This window comes from Myripristis murdjan, chromosome 1 (genome assembly GCF_902150065.1).
Source record: "Myripristis murdjan chromosome 1, fMyrMur1.1, whole genome shotgun sequence".
NCBI classification, from domain to species: domain Eukaryota; kingdom Metazoa; phylum Chordata; class Actinopteri; order Holocentriformes; family Holocentridae; genus Myripristis; species Myripristis murdjan.
Window position 1 is genome coordinate 3299241 of NC_043980.1, and position 14328 is coordinate 3313568.

The 14328-nt window shown below is 41.5% G+C and overlaps 1 protein-coding gene across 1 annotated transcript in view; it reads left to right on the forward strand.

Annotated features, from left to right (window-relative positions):
• ncapd3 (non-SMC condensin II complex, subunit D3) overlaps window positions 1-14328 on the forward strand; it is a 45012-nt gene that overhangs the window by 20806 nt on the left and 9878 nt on the right. The window contains exons 15-28 of the mRNA XM_030066501.1: window positions 472-606; window positions 1617-1837; window positions 3443-3640; window positions 4670-4767; window positions 5495-5604; window positions 6086-6193; window positions 6769-6883; window positions 8865-8954; window positions 9663-9901; window positions 10889-10968; window positions 11258-11395; window positions 11509-11642; window positions 12594-12802; window positions 13091-13201. Coding sequence (XP_029922361.1) covers window positions 472-606; window positions 1617-1837; window positions 3443-3640; window positions 4670-4767; window positions 5495-5604; window positions 6086-6193; window positions 6769-6883; window positions 8865-8954; window positions 9663-9901; window positions 10889-10968; window positions 11258-11395; window positions 11509-11642; window positions 12594-12802; window positions 13091-13201 — 1986 coding nt within the window. The remainder of the gene's footprint in view (window positions 1-471; window positions 607-1616; window positions 1838-3442; window positions 3641-4669; window positions 4768-5494; window positions 5605-6085; window positions 6194-6768; window positions 6884-8864; window positions 8955-9662; window positions 9902-10888; window positions 10969-11257; window positions 11396-11508; window positions 11643-12593; window positions 12803-13090; window positions 13202-14328) is intronic.

Here is a 14328-nt window from a genome sequence, read left to right on the forward strand (position 1 = left end):
CGGCAGCTCCATCTCCTATTTGTCTTTTTATTTGATAAATGACAAAAAAAAAACATTCAACACTAGTTGGTTGCCAGTCAGAGTCGACGAACTTCTCAGCCACTTTCTCTGTTTTAGCAGCCGGTTAGATTCATTTCCTGCGGCAGAGGGCAAACCGCCGCCAAGAGTCCTGCACATTTAAAAAAAAAAAAAAAATTGAAATTGAAATTTATTGAGCCGTTGCACATTCCCCTTTTGTAATCCTATCCAGCAGGAAATGATTTCTGCTTCTGTGAAAGCAGCTGCTGGTAAAGAAGAGCGATACCTTTTAGCTCTCGATTTGCTGACGTGGAAATGCAGTTCGAATAGAGTAGAGCTCAGAATGATGGTTAATTAAATTCATCTTGAGTCAAACGTTCAGCAGTGTGTTATCGTTCTCACCCGGGCTCAGTCAGTGTTCCTGACCTTTGACCTCCGCCCTCCCCTCCTCAGGCTCTGGTGGGGCTGCTGAGGCACGGCGTGATCCCGCTAAGCGAGGAGAACCTGAGCGTGCTGTCGGAGCGCAGCAGAGACCCGGCGCTGTCCGTGAAGAAGAAAGCCCTGCAGTGTATGGGGGAGCTGCTGAGCGTGAGTCCTGTCACAGCGGCTCCTTAAACGGCCGCGAAATGTCTCAAATTCAATTTGTACAAATACTGCATCCTTAAAGGTCTGAAACAGTTCTCCATTTGAATTCATGAGCAGGTTTCAGCTTAGCGTTTTATCTAATTTCATTCTTCTGTTGATCTTTTTCTTTATTTCAAAACTTGTTGTTTCCTTCTGCATCAGAGGTGACACTGAACACAGTCCTGCCTTGAACTACACTGAACATGTAGGGGATAACAGCTACTGTAGTTTAACCCAGCTGGGGCTGCAAATAACCATTATTTTCATTGTCAATCGGTTATTCTTTCAAATAATCAGTTAAATCATTTTGTCTATTCAGTGTAAAAAATAATGAGAAATGTCCACCTCAACTGAGCGGAGCCCAGATCAGCTCTCCAAGCTGCTTCCTGAGTCTGATTAGCGGCCAAAAAGGAAACAAATGTGTAAAATTTACAACAACAGGAAACTAAGAAAAGCATGAAGACCTTCACATTTTGAAGCTGTTTTCATTTTACCTGATATTTCTACTTGATTAACAACTAAAACGATTACTTAATTGTCAAAACTGTAATTGATTTCTGTTGGTTGTGTTATTTCAGCAGTAGACCAAACTCAGTTTATATTTACTTGTCATACTTACTAATCAAAAGAAATGCAAGAAAATCATGATACGAGTCGTATGATCTCCAGAAAAAGTAAAGCATGGATTTATTGCAGTGCCACCAACTGTAATACTTATAACACTTAACAGCGTAGTTCCTACATAAATATTTAACCTCTGCACTGGACCAAAAAAATTTTACTTAAATTTATATTTACCTGCAATGTTTACTTGAATAACAAAATAATATTGGCCCAAAAAAAAAAAAGGTCTTTGATTTTTGTCAAAAATCTGTCTGAAAAATGTCTTAAAGGCATTAAATTGAACTGTAAGACAGCCTCTACTGTAATTTGACATGATATTTTGTCGTTTGATGTTTTGTGCGCCGGCCCAGGCCAAACCAGGCAGCGTGGCGGTGCAGAAGGCGTGGCTGCAGTGCGTGGTGCCGGCCGTGGTGGACTCGGAGAGCTCGGTGCAGGAGAAAGCTCTGGAGGCTCTGGACGAGGTTCTGCTCAGCCAGGTGAAGCAGTACTCGCCTCAGCGGCACCTGGACGCCGGACAGAGGCTGGCCTGGGACCTGCTGACCCTGCTCTGCCACAAGTGCCCGAACCTCAGGTTGGATCAACTCTGCCCAGACTCTAACGGCAGCTTCTGAACACGTCCAACACTGTTTTAAATCTAAATTTAGGGCCTTAAAAACATCAGAGTATGGATAAATGAAATATATTTAATCTTAAATTTACCTTAGAGCCTGAGTTTTGATTTCTGGGGCGTTTATTTCTGCTGAGAAAGCAGCCCATGGTTTACATTTTCTTGTTCATTTCTCTTGTGAAAATGGTTTTAGGCTTCATTCTCATCAAAGTTTTCTTTCCATTTTGACCTTTCGTCCACATAAAAACACATTTCAGGCCAATGAAAACACTGCAGTGGATTTTTTTTGAAACACCGTTTTCCTTTTTGTGGTGAGGAATGAAAACGACAGCAGTCATGTAACGCTGAGCTCACAGGTGCTGCTTTGGCGGATTGGCTCTTGTGTTTGTAGCTAAACTCTGGGCTGCAGTCTCCTCTCAGCCTCTCTGCTCGGGCTTGAACTGAACTCGGCAGTGGATTTGTTGACAGCCTGTAAAAACACTAAACACCACAACATGAACCGAGACAGACCAACAGCAGCTGGCAAGTCCAGATGTTGGCCTGATGTTGGCGTTTTATTGAAAAATCAGACATCCGCCAGTTCAAACTGTAGAGGAAACACTGAATATCTGTTTCTTTAATTATTTGGTATAAAAATGATACTGAACTGGTGTTGGGCAATATATATGTGGGCAATATGGTGATGACGTAAGCGTTGTCTTTTAACGTTTTAACGGCTGCAATGACATTTTCTGAATTTATTAGACAGTTGTGGCTGTGATATTATTTGTCTCTACCTGTTTGGGCGTCATATTTATTCATTTATTTATTTATTTAATAATTTATTTCAGATCCCCATTAGTCACTGCCTCAGCAGCAACTATTCTTCCTGGGGTCCAACAATACAAAATTCATTCCCATGAATGTGTTATGTTAATACAAAAATAAACAAAACAAAACAAACAAATAAACAAGCAAGACAAACCAACAACAAAGACAACAGAAAAAAACAAAGTGGATAACAATAAACCAAACGGTAAAGAAAAATCAATTAAGTGCCTTCTAAGTTGGGCAAGACAATCAATTATCCTAACTAACTAAATAAATAAATAAATAATAATGATAAAATAATAATAATACTAACAATAACCAAAATCATCACACAAAAACAGAACTCCAGCAATTAATAAAATGGAAAGAAATGTGTTTGTTTTATATAACGCCAAATTCAATTAAAAATGAATAAACTAACACACTGTAACTCAGTTGAAATGTTCACATCACTAAAGAATTGTCATTGTGTAAATATTTTGTCAAGCACCAAAAATCATCTCTACAAAATCCAAAATATCATAAATATTACCCAAAAGACGAGTTTCACGTCAAAAATGTTGGTATTAACCTTCAGCTGACCTCCCTGTTCAGACTGTGACGGATTCTCTTCTCTTCTCTTCTCTTCTCTTCTCTTCTCTTCTCTTCTCTTCTCTTCTCTTCTCTTCTCTTCTCTTCTCTTCTCTTCTCTTCTCTTCTCTTCTCTTCTCTTCTCTTCTCTTCTCTTGTTGCCGGCGTGTTTCCGTGGCGGTGCTGCAGTCGGTATTTCAGCCGAGCCTTCACCGTCTGGGCCAAACAGAACAAGTTCACGGCGGCCTTCATCTCCCGCCTGATCTCTCACACGGAGGCCGAGCACGCCGCCGGAGCCTGGCTGCTGCTCTCCAAGGTCGCCGGCTCCTCGTCCACACTGCCCGACAACTGCAGCATAATCCTGGAGGCCTGGGAGCGCATGGTCGGGTGAGAGACGCCGCGCATCGCAGAGGAGCCGCAGCGCGTTTCATGGTTCAGTTTGAGAGAGAAAATAAAACCTGAATCAGAATTTAAGTTGAACAATGAACCAACAATTCAGCGTTAAAAGTTGAATGTCGTGTAAAAGTCGTGCAGATTGGAGACAAGTTGAATGTTATCAGCCACATTTCTGTTGCAACCAGATGCCTTCAGGTTTATTTGATTGGTGACAAAATGGTTATTTTTGAAAATACGACGTAGCATCAGTTAACTCAGTAAATCTTTAATCATGGTGAACATCTACAATACATACAAATTCATGTAACCCTTTGAAACCTGGGCGGATGTCATATTTCTTGTGCTTAGAGACCTGAGCAAATTGCGCTGATTTCTTTCAAAAACATAGAGGGAAAAGGCACTGAGCAACTCTGGAGTCACTGTCAATACAATCTGTCAGAACTCTCTCACACACACTTAGTTTATCATTCTTGTATGTTAATTTTGTGTACTATATAACATTGTAAAATTTTAATATTTAGGTGGAGGCTTCAGATAAGCCCACTGGGTTTTTTTTGCCTCTTCCTGCACTGTTTGTTATTTTTTTTATTTTTGTATATTTTAAACTGTGCAAAATAAAAATATAAAAAAAAAAACCTCTGCAAACTCCAAAATCAGGTTACAAGAACATTATCTAGAAATTAGCTTTAAAAATAAAAAAAAGAAAGAAAGAAAATGACCTGAAAATTGCAACAAAATGTCCAGAAAACTAGATTTTATAATTATAATTGTAGATTTTTTTGATTGAATTTTTTGTAATAACTGTAAAATTATGCTACAGGAAAAAATATTTTCTTCGGTCATTTTTTTTGTAACTACTAATTTCTTCTTGTTCAGTTGCTCATTGCCTTTTCCCGTGTTTCTGAAAAAAAAATCAAATGATTCTATTTCAAATGGTTAAAAATCCAACATCCCCTCCCCCTCCTGTCCCGTCTCTCTCTGCCGTCGCTGTCAAATAAAAAATATCTCTTCCCCTCTCAGTTCGGTGGATGCGGACGTGACGACCTGCTGCCACATTCTGTGTGTGATGGGAGAAATCGCCAAGCATCTGAACGACTACACCAAGTCCAAGATAGTGGGTGAGTGACCGCAGTGACTTTACACAAATTTCAGTTTGTAGATTTTTTTTATTCAATCTCAAGTACTAAATTCTATTCAGACACTCTAAATATAATGTATAAATTCTAAATAATATAGAGTCTCTTCCTCTGCTCCAGCTGTCCAGTCTAACAGCAGCTCTGCCATAAACTCTGCCTTTTAACAAAGTTTATCATGTTCAGTTTGTGTTGACATTGTGCAGAATGTGTCTCTTTAATTCTGTGTTTATTACTGAGGTTGTAGTTTGCAGAGGTCTGCTACTGGACTGCATTATACTGAGAGGTGTTTCTGATTTTTTGTCCTCCCTTATTTATACACAATGAGGGGGGACAGAATAGTGGAAACAGCTGTCAGTAAAGTGCAGCACTAACTATGAGCTCAATGCCAAACACAGAAGTGAATGAACACCTCTGTTACCGTGACAACAAGACAAGCTGAGCATTATAGGCAGCAGGAGAGGAAACTTTATGGCACAACAGCTGGACTGGATTAGATTAGATTAGATTATACAGGTGGAGCTGATAAAGTGACACTGAGTGTATAATTTCTATATAATATATTTCTATATGTAAAGTCTGGCTATTCTTCTGCACTAACCGGTTTCCTCCGATTCTAAGTTTGATCTCTCCCTCTCTCTCTCCCTCTCTCTCTCTCTCTCTCTCTCTCTCTCTCTCTCTCTCTCTCTCTCTGTGTCTCTGTGTCTCTCAGATGATCTGATGTCTTTGTTGAAGACATTTAATTTGTCTCTGGAGCTGATAAGTGCTGCCATCGAGACTCTGTTCCAGTTCGGCCGCAGCGACGACGTCAAACAGACTCAGGTTGGTTTTCACGTTGCAGCTGCTGGTCCTGACAGAGAGTCATCAAGCTTTGTGTGGAAAAGCTGTTTCCTCCTAATTTCATAATTTAAAATAAATTCTGATACTTAATTGCAAAAAAAAAAAAAAAAAAATCCTTACTGAATCATTCAGTCTCATCTTCCAGGTTAATTTTATTTTTTATGTATTTTATTTATTTTTTTAATTCAAACGAGGTCAAAAAGCCAAAGCTAATCAACTTGTTTCCAGGATTTTCTTGAATCAAGTGTCATTTTCTTGATCCCAGTGGCTGATCTGCATTGTTCTGCCTTGTTGCCACAGATCTATACTGGTTAATCTCATCCCGCCGGCAGATTATTTACCCTGACTGTAGAAAAACAGCAGTCGATAGTCATTGCATCCATCCTCCTCTGTCATGTCAGCGTGGCCCTTTTTCGTGTGTGTGTGTGTGTGTGTGTGTGTGTGTGTGTGTGTGTGTGTGCAGGCCTTCATGAACCAGCACTGTGGAGAGCTGGTGTCGGTGTGTGAGGCGTATCTGTCCGGCATCATCCTGAGCGAGAACGGAGCGCAGAACCTCAACGAGGAGCTCATGGTGAGAAGAACATTGTTCCTTTATGACCCGAACATGAGGTCAAAGGTCAGCTGCCGGCTCCGAGCTGTCACGGCCCTGATCACTGGGAAAAAAAAATAAATAAAGACGACTGACTGACTGACAAAAAGCAAAGCTGTTTTAAGTACATAATTTGTGAGTGACGATTATTTCTACTGTCATCACGTTTTTGAGTGATTTTTTTTATACTAAAGCAATCTATGATCATTACCTTGTCCTAAATAAGGACAAATGTTCTTATTTATAAATGATTTATTGACTAATCATTTCAGCACTAATTTTCCACTCCACTTTAAAAGAACTGAATTTCCCCCAAAGTTCCTCCATTTTATTGATTTATTCATCCTTTCATCCATGTTTTATTCATTTTGCAGCAAAAGAAAAAAAGGAGTCAAAGCTCAAAGTAGAAAGAGACATTTTTCACTTTTTTCGGCCCTTTTTGAGAAGCTGCAGCACAAAGTGTCATCAGAGTCACTGAACGCACAGACCGGACCGATGTCAGTTTGAAATGTGTGAGTGTGTGTGTGTAGTTTGTCTGAAGCCTCTCCCTGCTGCAGGTGAAGCACCTGCACACGCTGGGCGTGGCGTCGCTGCACTGCCCCGCCCGGGTGGGCAAGAGGACGGTGCTGCTGGTGGAGTCGGTCCTGACGGCTCGAGGAAACACGCTGACAGGTAGAGAGAAGATCACACCCACCGCCCACAGCTGGTCACACATTTCATTTCACTACAGAACTACAGATTATTATTCAGCTCAGTCGTCAAATATTCTCCCTTTTCTCCCAAGTTTGACAGACATCAGCTCATCCAAAACTGCTGTTCGCTTATTAACCAGAACCAGGAAGAGAGAGCACATTAGTCCAGTCTTAGCTGCCCTACACTCCCTGTAACATTTAGAGTTAATAAATTTTATTTAAAGGCGCCTTTCTTGGCACTCAAGGTCGCCGTACAGGACACATAAAAAAAAAAAAAAAACATCAGAACACGTTTAAAACAACAGGACATATTTAAAAAAAAAAAAACAACAGCAGCAATAAGAATAAAGAATAAAACACCAGAAAGAGGCAGAGAAATTGACATCAGGTGAGGTAAGCAGTTTTGAACAGATGCGTTTTGAGTTGTGACTTGAAATGGGTGAATGAGTCAATGTTTCTGAGTTGGGGTGGTAATGAATTCCAGAGACGGGGAGCAGAGCGGCTGAATGCTCTGCTCCCCATGGTGGTGAGACGGGCGGAGGGGACAGACAGGTGTATGGAGGAAGAGGATCTTAGGGCACGGGAGGGAGTGGGAACGTGGAGGAGATCAGACAGATATGGGGGGGGGGCGAGGTTGTGGATGGCCTTGAATGTAAACAGGAGGACTTTGAATTGAATGCGGAACTGAACCGGGAGCCAGTGGAGTTGCTGAAGGACAGGAGTGATGTGGTGGATGGAGGGGGTTCCGGTTATGATGCGGGCAGCTGAATTCTGGACCAGTTGAAGTTTATGGAGGGATTTGCCGGGTAATGTTGTTGATGTGGGATTGAAAGGATAGTGTGCTGTCCAGGATGACACCGAGGCTCTTGACTTGGGGGGAGGGTGAAACAGTGGAGTTGTCAATTGTGAGAGAAAAGCTGTCGGTTTTGGATAAAGTGGATTTGGTGCCAATGAGGAGAACCTCGGTTTTATTGCAGTTTAGTTTGAGGAAGTTTTGGGTGAACCAGGTTTTTATTTCAGAGATGCAGTCGGTAAGGGAGGTGGGCGGGAGAGAGGATGAGGGTTTGGTGGTGAGGTAGAGCTGGGTGTCATCAGCATAGCAGTGGAAATGAATGTTGAATTTGCGGAAGATATTGCAGAGGGGAAGGAGGTAGATGATGAAGAGTAGGGGCCCCAGGACAGAGCCCTGGGGAACGCCAGAAGTAACGGAGGAGGGGATGGATTTCAGGGACTTGAGCTGAATGAACTGAGTGCGACCAGAGAGGTAAGATGTGAACCAGTCCAATGGAGTGTGGGTGATGCCGATGGAAGATAGCCTGTTGAAGTTGACTCTAAGGTTCTCCTACTTGTATATAAAGCACTTCATGGGCTAGGACTGAGCTACATTGCCAACTCCCTTATTGGCTCTGCACCCCAAAGAACACTGCGATCGTCTGCTGGCTTATTGGTTCCCTACAAAAGTCGAAAGAAAATCGGGGATGCCGCCTTTATTCCTTACCCCCCTGAGCTTTGGAACACACTACCTTTAGACATCAGGGAAGCCAGCTCACTAGATATCTTTAAAAGAAGATTAAAGACCCACCTGTTCGCTCTAGCCTTTAACTAGCTCTGTGTTGTCTTTTATTGTTTTATTTGCTTCTTTTGTTTTATTTCAGAGTTCGCCTTTTCCTTTTTAATTCCACCCTCTGCTGTGTTTTATTCTTTTTAATGTTTTCTTTAATGTGTTTTCAAATGTTCTTCTTTTTATTGTGAAGCACTTTGAGCTGCAATTCTTCTATGAAAGGTGCTATACAAATAAGGTTTTATTATTATTATTAATATTATTATTATTATTATTATTAAATAAATCTGTTTCAAAAAGGTTCCTTTTCCAGCCAAAAGAAATCAGCATTAAAGAGGACATTTTACTAAAAAGTACATCCCGTGTGTGTGTGTGTGTGTGTGTGTGTGTGTGTTCACAGCGAACAGCGAGGAGCTGCCGGCCCCTCTGTCTCAGTTCAGGGCGAACTCTCTGCCGACCAAAGTCAGAGCGCACGGCGTCATCACTCTGGGTAACCTGCGTCTGTCTGGCTCTGGTTTTTAACTAACAAACAAAAAAAAAAAAAATTCATGTTTCAGTTTTAATGTTTTAAAATCTTCACTGGGCTTGGAAATCACTCCCGGCCTTCAGATCAGCACTGGTACACTGTTATTACCTTTACTATTACTTTACTACTCTAGTCATTTTGTTTTTGTTTGTTTGTTTGTTCTTTTTTCAGCAAATCATTTAGTGTTTTTTTTTTTTTTTTTTTTTAAACTTACTCAAATTGAATTGAGATAGGCAAGAAATTATGGGAATATTTGCAAGAAATTAGTTTAAAAAAGGCACAAGAAAATGACCAGAAAAAAGAATAAGAGAAATACATAACTGTATTTATATTTATTGAAATGGTGTATTTAAACATCAGATCGCTGAATTCATATTTAATAAAATTCAGATGTCCGTCACAAGCATTGAAATTTGAATAAAGTCTAAAAAAGGGTATCTCTCTCTCTCTCTCTGTCTCTGTGTGTCTCTCTCTCTGTCTCTCTCTGTGTGTGTCTCTCTGTCTCTCTCTCTCTCCTCTCCCTCTCTCCCTCTTTCTCTCTCTCTCTCTCTCTGTGTGTCTCTCCCTCTCCCTCTCCCTCTCTCTCTCCCTCTCCCTCTCTCTGTCTCTCTCCCTCTCCGTCTCTCTCTCTCTCTCTCTCTGTCTCTCCCTCTCTCTCTCTCCCTCCCTCAGGTAAGCTGTGTCTGCAGCATGAGGATCTGACTCAGCGGTACCTGCCGGTGTTCGCCCGTGAGCTGGAGGAGGGCGTGGAAGTCGCCGTGCGGAACAACGTGGTGGTGATCATGTGCGACCTGTGTGTCCGCTACACCAACATGGTGGACCACTACATCCCCAACGTCTCCGCCTGTCTCCATGACAACAACCCCATCATCAGGAAGCAGACGCTCATCATGCTCACCAACCTGCTGCAGGTAGCAACCTCACCTGAGAGCAAACCTCACCTGAGAGGAGCCCACCAGGTGTTTGATCAGAGACGTCAGACACAGAGGAACACGTCTGAAACAGCTCCTTTAAAAAAAAAAAAAAAAACTACTGAATATATGTCATTAAATTTGTAAATTACTGTAAGCAGAGGGCACTGAGCTGTTCATTAACCCTCTGAAACTGAAATTAAATACCTTTTTTTTTTCTTTAAAAAAAAAAAGGTTTAAAAAAATTCTTTTTTTTTTTTATTCTTTATTTTTATTTTCATTATATTTCTCAGAAAGCACAGTGTCACTAGCTTTAAATGCATTTTAAATATTTTGTTTGTTTCTATCTATTTGTTTCCATACATATTTTTGGAAACATTTTAAATGTTTTATCAGAAACGTCAGACACAGAGAGGAACACGTCTGAAACAGCTCCTTTAAAAAAAAAAAAAAAAAAAAAAAATCCATTAACTGAATACAGAGGAGAAACAGTTATTAAATTTGTAAATTACTGTAAGCAGAGGGCACTGAGCTGCCATTTAACTCTCTGAAACTGAAATTAAATTTCCTTGTTTATTTTAAAAAAGATTTTTTTTTTTTTTTTTTAAAAAAAAAAAAAGACAGTTACTTTTTTTTTATTCTCTGTTTTTATTTTTATTACATTTTCATTATATTTCCCAGAAAGCACTAGCTTTCAGTGGTTTTTAATTATTATTTTTTTTTTATCTATTTCTATCTATTTATTTCCATACATAGTTTCGAAAACATTCTAAATATTCTTTGTAATTTGTTTTAAAAGTATTACATATTTTTTGATCAGTGATATTTGATGTTTTTACTTTGGTCATCTGTTTGTTTTGTTTTTTTTTGTTTTGTTTTTTTTTTTTAAGTTTAGTTTTTTTAGAATTTATTTTTTCAAGCAGTGTTGCCAGGATCTGTATCTAAAAACATTTTTTTTTTTTTAAAAAAAAATCGTTATTTCTGCAGGAGGAGTTTGTGAAATGGAAAGGTTCGCTGTTCTTCCGCTTCGTAGCCGTGCTGGCCGACCCGGTGCCTGACATCGCCAGGTGAATCGCACGCTACGCTCACACGGCCGGATGAAGTTCTGTTTTAGTGCTGTTAGTTTTATTTTTACCCCGCAGTGCTTATTGAAATTAAAAAAAACAACGGTCTGTGTAAAAATCAGTGTTAAAGTTGGTTAAGCCTCGTCTTTAAAAGGATTTAAAGGCATTAACTTTCCTCTGAGAGCTTTAGACGTCCTGCAGAGGAGCTCCTGATCACCCAATAACCTCCTCAGTTTAATATCAAATCTCACTCACTCACTTCCTGCTTCCTGCTTCCTGCTTCCTGTCCCAGCCTGTGTGAGTACTGCCTGGTCGACCTGCTGCTGAAGAAGAACCCCACCATGTTCAGCCAGCACTTCATCGAGTGCATTTTCCACTTCAACTCGTACACCAAGCACAAAACCTACAACAAGTTCCCTCAGACCGACAGGTGGGCAGCTGGGAAATGTACTTCCTGTCTTTGTTTATTTCCCCGGCACACGTTCTACTTTTTAAACTCTAGATGGATGATTCATGACCGCCTTCTGTTCTTTGCCTCCGTAGTGAAAAAGTGCGGTTTTCCCTGAAAGGAGCTCAGCACCGCGAGAAGCGATTTAGGGTCTACCGCTTCCTCCTGGAGCATTTCAACGACGCCCAGCGCTTCAACATCACCAGCAAGATCAACCAGTCCATACTGGGTGAGTCCCAGCGCCGCACAGCGGGCGCAGGCTGGGAAACACCTGCTGCCATTTGGATTCAATCAGTTTGGTTTTATTTGAGTAGAGCTAATATTTGCCCAATTCACTAAAAAAAATTTTGTTTCCCGAATTGGTGAAGAGTAAAGATGCTGGTATCATTTGAAACTAAACTTAAGGAATCCGTCAGTACCAAGCTTCTCATGTGAGCTAAATAATCTAATAATCTAAGAGGCTAGTTTTTCCCCTCACCAAAATTTAGCCAGTCTGTTTCCAGCAGGTCCCTTGACCTCTGACCTCCAGCTGTGTGAATGAAAATGGGTTCTCTCCCCTTTGCAGACACGCCCACCTTCTGCTAATCCCATGCAGTTTGGGCCCCAAAGCCTGCAGTCCACATGTGTTCTTGTGGCCTGTTGTAAAATGGTGTGTGTGTGCAGACTGGGGCCTAAACAGTCTTGGAGCTGCATCAGTTGGCTTTGACTGGAAAGCTGAGACTCTTGTGGATTCAATGAGCCACATTTGATTCCTGTGTGATGATGTTGGCCCCCATAGCAGCCATTTCACTGCAGCCAGAGACTTTTGTCCAACTGGACGTCGCTGGAGAAAATGACCTCTAGTGACCTCTAGGAGAATCACAGCCTCATCAAACTTTATTGACTATTAGAGTGAGTTTCTGAGACATTTCCGGAACAGTGGATAATTCAAAAAACAAAAATTGCAATAAATTGCAACACTTAAGAATGCATATTGAATCGGCACCCAAGTATTGTGATAGTATGGAATCGGGAGATGACCGTGTTGTCCCAGCCCTGGTCAGCTTCTACTCTCTCTGTCGCACAGCCACCACCACCCTCACCCAATTTTTAATTCAGGGAATTTTTATATCATCTACAATAATACAAATTAAGGGTTGACTAGCTGTGGCTGTGATGCTTTCACTTGTTCCTCCTGCAGCGTGCTTTGCCGACGAGGAGCTTCCCCTGGACTCGGACGGCGCCGACATTCTGGCCGAGACCTTCAGCATCCTCAGTCTGAAGGAGATGAAACTGCAGGCCATATCTGCTCCAGCAGGGGGCGCCGCAGCCGAGGAGCCAGAGGAGGAGAACATGGCCACCATGGCCAAGGCCGTGCTGCAGGCCGCACAGAAGAAGGTGGTTTCACAGGTAAGATTATAAACAAATATTTTAGGTCACTAAAGGTCATTTTATACAGTGACATCAAGTTTGAAAAAATGCTCTCATGACAGTGAAATGGCTCCTATGGAGACCAGGACAAAATTTAAACAAGCTTTGGAGCGATATTTAATTTGGTGTGCTTATGGAAAAAAAAAAGAAAGAAAGAAAGAAACAACCCCAAAACAAATAACAGAGATTTATCGTTTGAGCTGTAGTCCTGGGACGACTGTGAGTTTCTGTGCAGGCTGACCGGCAGCTTCCTGGTTTCACCTGCAGGTGCAGAAGAAGGCCTTCATCGAGTACACCATCCCCATCATCATCGCCCTGAAGAACCTGCTGCAGCAGAAACGCTCCCCCGTGCTCAGAGACCTCATGGCCTACCTGCAGGTACCACGTCCGTTTCAAACACCGTATCCATGGATGTTGAGCAATAAATCGTTTTTGACAACAACAACAAACAGCAGCAAACATGGCGGCAGTGGAGGAGGTTGTAATAATGGAGCTGCTACAGAGAGGCAGAGGAGGAGGCGCTGCTGTAGACGGTGGTGGCCTTGAGGTCATTAAACACATCACCACAGCAGGACGGACAACTCTTTCCTCTAATATTATCAGGATTTAAAATTTCTTCCTCGTGTCTCGTTCACAGTCCGGTCTCTCTTCGCTGCCTCCACAGTTTCCGGTGCTGCTGCTCCGTTTGGTCCGTATCCGTAAACTTCCTGAGAACCTGCCCGAATGCAGTCAAAACGAACGGAGTACGGACAGAAGGCTGCGTCTGTATCTGTAACTGTATTTAATGTTTAATATAAATGAGCCTTTAGTTGCATTAAAATGAAACTGTTGCAGCGTTTTGCAACCCAAGGTATTTGTATGGCACAATTCAACACAAGGTAATTCAAAGTGCTTTACAGAGACATTAAAAGCAACAAGACACAATTTAAAACAATAAAAACAGTCAGTTAAAAGGGGAAATAGAAATTTAGAATGATGGTGATAATACAATACAGTAAAATAAAACAAAATAAAAACTAAAAAAAATAAAAATAAAAACAGGCTCAATACATTGCATTTAAAAGCCCAGTGCAACAACCAGCTGGAGCAGAGTTTTGTCACGTTACTGCCCTTTCATGTATTTTTCTCACCTCCGTGACACAAAACATGACATTGACACGCTTCTCCGGTGGCTTGGCGAGTTTATGTCACACTTTGCCTTCATACTGGGCTGCAGGGATCTAGCTGGTTGCTGAATGTCGCTTTGATTGCATTGATTGTTTAGTGTGATGGTTTAGTCACGTGATCGTAGTGCAGAACTCAACTCAGAAACACAACAAAGTCGTGTGGAAAAGTTTCACATGAAATGTCGCCATGTAAGGTTTGCAACCTGCATCCAGTTGCATGACAGGCGCACTGTGTCGAGCCAGCCTGACGGACCAGAATGCATTGCTGTGTTTGTGGCGGTCGCAGAAGTGCCTCAGTGTTCATCGGCTGGAAAATCACCAGCTGAAGTCCAGATACCC